The 5,403-nt window shown below is 58.7% G+C and overlaps 1 protein-coding gene across 1 annotated transcript; it reads right to left on the bottom strand.

Moving 5' to 3' along the window:
* Nucleotides 1-448: 448 nt before the first annotated feature.
* Nucleotides 449-3,863, bottom strand: SLC35D3 (solute carrier family 35 member D3). Its single transcript, XM_043593101.1, has 2 exons — nucleotides 3,334-3,863; nucleotides 449-2,300 (listed from the first exon to the last, which is right to left on the bottom strand). Exons 1-2 carry the CDS (start codon nucleotides 3,770-3,772, stop codon nucleotides 1,471-1,473), a joined length of 1,269 nt encoding a protein of 422 aa, XP_043449036.1. The 5' UTR covers nucleotides 3,773-3,863; the 3' UTR covers nucleotides 449-1,470.
* Nucleotides 3,864-5,403: the final 1,540 nt, after the last annotated feature.

Below are 5,403 nucleotides of genomic sequence, written 5' to 3'. Positions count from 1 at the left end.
TTGTTGGGATGTTTTGGAAAATCACGAAACATAGAGGATACTGCCATCTGAGAGCCTCAGGAACATGCTGGCAAATAATGAAAGTGCCTTCTCTCAAATTACCTCTCTGGAGGGAGCTGAAAGAAAGACTTCCCTCTGGGTGCGCTCTTTACCATTACAACCCAGGTTCCATATTAACTGATGTTGGCCGTGGAGGACTTTTCCGACCTCGGGTGGAGACAGTATTTTATTTTACTTTGTAACAGTTCCCTTGACTGGAAAATGAGAATGTTTTCCTGGTGGTGGTTGTTGTTGTTACTTTTACAGTGGACTGCCAAGCTAATTTAGGAACTTCTCCATGGGGTGGCCCCTACACAGGATATCAGACACCACACACATTGAAGACACACACAAACTACACCACAACAATAGAGCCCAAATGTGTCTAAAACAAATATATAACAATGTATCTTTTAGCAGAGAGACTCATACTTTATTTTGACAAATTTAAGATAGAAAAATATCATAAAGTGAATATAGCAGTTGCTGTTTTTGTCACAGGGTCTGGGATGTGCAGGGTGACTGGGGAGAGCCGGCTTAACTGGATGGTCTCACTTCTGCTTGGGCTTCAGTGAACACCGAATTATTTCTCAGCCTTTGCATTTGCTTGAAAGAATACAGGACACAGTAAGACTGGCTTCTCAAAAGGTTATGGCATTCAATAATAGATATTATGAAGCAATGAACCCAAACAACCTTTAAAAGATTTTTATAATTACTAAAAGCCAACTTCGACCTTCGGGTTTGAAGCTATGAACTCATATATTCAAAACAGCTTTAACATTTTCTACCAATATATAATAGAGTAACAGAGCACTTAATTGTTTTTTTGAGTGAAGAAAAATGAGAGTAAACCTGATATTTCAGATGACTATAAACAGTAAACGTCAACTCAATATATACGTGTGTATATATGTACGTATACGTATATACGTACGTATATACGCATGTGCATAATAACTTCAGTAATATACTCTTGCTCAGCTGGCCATGAACACTGCAGTTCTATCACTGAAGATGTATCCCCGTATGTCCTCTTTGAGCTTATTAAGTGCTGTCATCCTGTCTACACTCCATCTCTGGAGGGGGTGGGTTGAGGAACTCCTAGTGCATGCTGCCCTTCGGTTATGGTTATAAAGACAGAAAATTCACGTGCAGCCTGCACTGAACATATCCCGTCTGCAGCTGAGACCGCCGCCTCACTTTGTTCAGCACCTTCACATTCCTTTGTCTCTGTGATGCCTCAGGTAAACTCAGGCTAAATAATTCACGCAGCTGCTAATTCTGTTGCTGCCAGTGCGTTTCAGCTTCTTTCTTTGCTTCCCTTCCCCACTCCTCAAAGAATAAAACTGTGCGGCCCCTCATTAAAATATGGTATCTCGAACATACAAAATAAGCGTATGTACATATATACATACATGCGTTTCCTTTTCAAGGACTGGATAACTCCTCATTTTCTATCAAGTAATCCTTCTTCATATACTTGGTTCCCCTGACTAACCGCCACACTTCGAGGTAAGCATCCTTCAGTGACCTCTTGCTCACTTCCTCCGGGCCGCGTGTGATCTGCGAACTCCGAGCCACCAGCGGGACTCCTCTGGGGCCACCCCTTGCCTCTGGCCCACTCTTCTGAGAGGAGCCACCTGCTGCCTTGCCCCCTTCTGACCCTCCATTTCCATCCTCCGTGGGCAGCTCCTCCATGACGAATGGCAGCTGATCTCCACTTGGCTGTGCCTCCTCTCCCCTGGGCCGCGTCTCTAGGTCCTCGTAGTTGCTTTGCTTTCTGGTCTCCAAGAATTTGGCCACACAGTAAATGATGGAGCCCAGGGTGTTCACCACCACGCCGGCAATGAACAGAGAGGTGGGCTCCACGTCGCTGAAGGCCACCATGCCCACTGTGATGGTGGCGATGCTCTTCACCACGCCCACGAAGCTAGTGGTCACCGCCGAGTTGATGTAGGTGCAGTGCAGCGTGGTGAAGTTCATGGCGCAGCCGATCAAGATGCAGGCCGCGAAGATGCAGACCATGGTCGGGTCCTTCCAGCCGGGGAAGGTCCAGGCGCGGATGGAATCGGTGCTGGCGAAGGAGCAGACAACCAGCAGTGGGGTGGCGGACACAGCGATGACGTACTGCGCGGTGAGCGGCCCGTGCTCCGTGTCGGCGCTGGCCTTCTGGATGAGCACCAGATAGGCTGCGTGCACCAGGACTGCCAGCACGCCCGTTACGTACCCGATGGGGTCGCCCGTCAGGTCGCCGGCTCCTGGAGCGCCCCAGAGAACCACGGAGCCAGGGCAGGAAGGAAAAAGAGAAGACACCGGGTTGGCGCGGGTCGGTATTCACTGGGGCAACGCTTAGCCTTGGAGAGTGAATAGGGTTCGCGTCCCAGGTCTGCCCACGGGCATAAATCGGAGAGGCCAGGCTCAGCCAATGCCCAGTTCCAAGCGTGAGCGGAGGCGCCTTCCTGCATATCCGGGGCGGGGGTGGGGGGGCACCCTGTCTAGTGCTGTGCACGACAAAGGACCGGGAGGGAGCAGATACCCTCGGGGTAGGCACGGAGGTCACCCAGGAGCGTCGTACGCTGCCCCCGCTCTGTTGGGCCGCGGAAGGAAGACGGATCCCCAGCCAGTGTCTTCCAACCCCAGGCGGGCTGGTCGCCGAGCGAACGCCTCCCTCTCGACCTCCGTGTGAAGGTTCCCGGTTCCCGCCGGCTCCCACCCGGCTCAGTCCTTCAAGCTCGGCCCTCACGTGGGTCTTAATCCACCCACCCCCGCCCCCACCCCTCCTGGCGCCGGGAGCGCCTCGCGCGGGGCCAGAGACCCTAAACTAGCTCAGGCGGCTCAAGCTTGGTTTCCATCGTCCCCCGCCCCCCACCACTCCAGCCCCGCGTGACCCAGGGAAGTTCACCGCCCCCGCCTCCTGCAAACCCAGTCTGCCCCGGCTCCGGAGGCTCTCGACCCTTCCCGGAGGAAGGAAGGGGTGCGGGGCGGAGGAGAGGGGAGGGTGGAGAGGGGAGGCGGTGAGCTGGGAAAGCGGAGAGGGCGATAGCTAGTTAGGCAGGGGCGGGGGTCGGAAGCCAGGACTGGGGGGAGGGGTACGCTCTGAAGGAGGAAGTCGGAGCGCCGGGAAAGGCTCGGCGGGGTCCCAGAAGTCCCGTGCGCGAGCCGAGCAACCACATTCAAAGTCTCTCTCTGCCTCGGTCTCCCCACTGGAAGTGCGGGCCTGGCACTAAGCGATCCTCGTAGCCTCGGTCTGGTGGGGTAGGGTGGGCCGGGGCGGGCGGGGGTCGGGCTCACCTGCCAGGGCGGCGCCGCAGGTGGTGATGAGCACCGCGGCGAGCACCCCGGGCGAGGGCGCGCCGTTCTTGAGCACCAGGACGCCGATGAGCATGGTGACCAGGGGCAGGCAGCGCTTGAAGACCACGTACATGGGCAGGCTGAGGCCGCGCAGGGACCAGAGCGTGAGGCTCGACTGCAGCGTGGAGAGCACGGCGACCCCCGCGAAGGAGCGCGCCAGACTCCAGCCGAAGGGGGGCACGGCGATGAGCCCGAGGCGCCGCAGCAGCTCCAGGCTCAGCGCCGCCGTGGAGCTGGTCAGGCACTGCACCAGGGTCAGGAAGGAGAACTGGTAGCGGCTGATGAGGAACTTGAGCAGGATGTTGAGGGAGCCCGAGAAGACCCCGTGCGCGATGGCCACCGAGATGCCCAGCACGCGGCCCCGGCAGAGCTGCCGCATCGCGCCTGCCGCGCCGCACCCGGCGGTGGCGGAGCTCCGGGACCTGCGGAAGGAGAGCGGAGAAGAGAGCCGGGAGCAGCGGAGCGAGGGCGGCGGGGGTGCCCGCCCAACGCCGCGGCCAAGGGCAGGGGGCGCCGGCTCCCCGCAGAGGGCAGCTCCAGCCAGGCGTCCTCGCCGCTCCACCGCTCCGCGTCCGACTGCCCCGCAGCTCCCGGGAGGCAGTGACGGGGGCGGGGGACTCCGAAAAGTGGCAGGGGTGGGGGGGCTGGTCTGAGAGGAGTGGCGGGAACCCTAGCGACAGCGATTTGTAAGTATGTGACGAGCTGCAATGGGTTGTGTCCCGCGCCGTTTCACAGTCAGGGCGGACGCTCTGCGCCTGGAAGCCCCCGCCGCTGCCGCACGCGGGACCGGACACGCACCTCTCGGGCACCCCAGCGCCCACCCCTGGGCGCCGCCCCCCCCCTCGTCCCGCCTCCGCAAAAGCCAGAGGCTCCCGCTCGCCTCTTCTTTCCAGCCCCGAACCCAGGAGCGCGGGTTGGGGGATCCCAGGCACAGCCAAAGAAGATTTTAGAAACAACAGCCCTCCAGGGTCTAGCACTGTTTTCGAGAACCGCAACAAGTGACAGCACCCCCAGGAACCCTCCCCCGTCCCCACACCCGCAGCACAGCCGCTTTTCTATCCACGGTCCCTCCCGGCGCAGCCGCCGGACCATGTCCAACTGTCGGCCAGGAAATGGAAAAAAGTCGGTGCCAGCTGGCTGCGGGGCTTCCCGGTGCTCGGGCGCCAACGCCCCCACATTGAAGAAACCCACGGCCCCAGGACGCCGCCCCGGAGTGCTTTAGGGCGCTAGGGCTGGCTTCTTCCCGGCGCGGGCAACGCGCTCCCCAGTCAGTGCGCCTTCCAGGGAGGGACCTGGGATTACTCCAGTGGCTCGGGGTGGGGGAGGAGGTGTTTTTTTTTTTTTAGGGGGGAGGGTCCGTGGCCTCGCAGGTCTGCGTAGTCTGGGGCGGAGGCAAGGGCACACGTTCCAAGAGGGGCAAAGCCGTGAAATGAGCGTAAAAGCAGAAACTAAGTCTCGGGAGGGAGAACCATCCACCGTTTTGGTGGATCGCGGGGGCGACGGTGCCCCAGGGTGGGCGGGAGCCACTGGCCTCGCTCGGAGGTGGAGGGGGTGTGTTGGCAGGGGAGAGAGGGCGTAGCGGGGGCAGGAACCCAGGACCAAGACAGAGCCGAGACTGGACGTAGCTTTCTCTGGATCCCCGGGAACCGAACGCAGCCTAGCGGGTAGTCATTGACTGACTGCTTTGGAGAGCAGGACAACCCCTACCTCCTACCTCCCCCACCCCCGGCCAGGGCAGGTCGGCTTCCCGGCAGGACTTGAGAACTATTTACTTGTCTCGTCCGGCCGGAAGAAAAAGGGAATTCTCAATTGCTGCGGGTACAAAGCTTCTGTGACCCTTTGATCTGAATTTCGCTCCCTGGAAAGTAACTCCTAGACCCGGAAACTCAGGAGCAGCAAAGCGGTTCGCTCAGCCCAGATCACAGCCAAGAGCCAGGCAGAGTTTTCGCGCTGCTTAAAAATTATGGACTTGGCTAGGGTTTGGGAGCGAGGAAGAGAGCTCCAAATTGC

The sequence above is a fragment of the Prionailurus bengalensis genome, chromosome B2 (assembly GCF_016509475.1).
Source record: "Prionailurus bengalensis isolate Pbe53 chromosome B2, Fcat_Pben_1.1_paternal_pri, whole genome shotgun sequence".
In the NCBI taxonomy this organism is placed as follows: Eukaryota; Metazoa; Chordata; class Mammalia; order Carnivora; family Felidae; genus Prionailurus; species Prionailurus bengalensis.
This window is presented reverse-complemented; position numbering and strand designations above follow the sequence as displayed.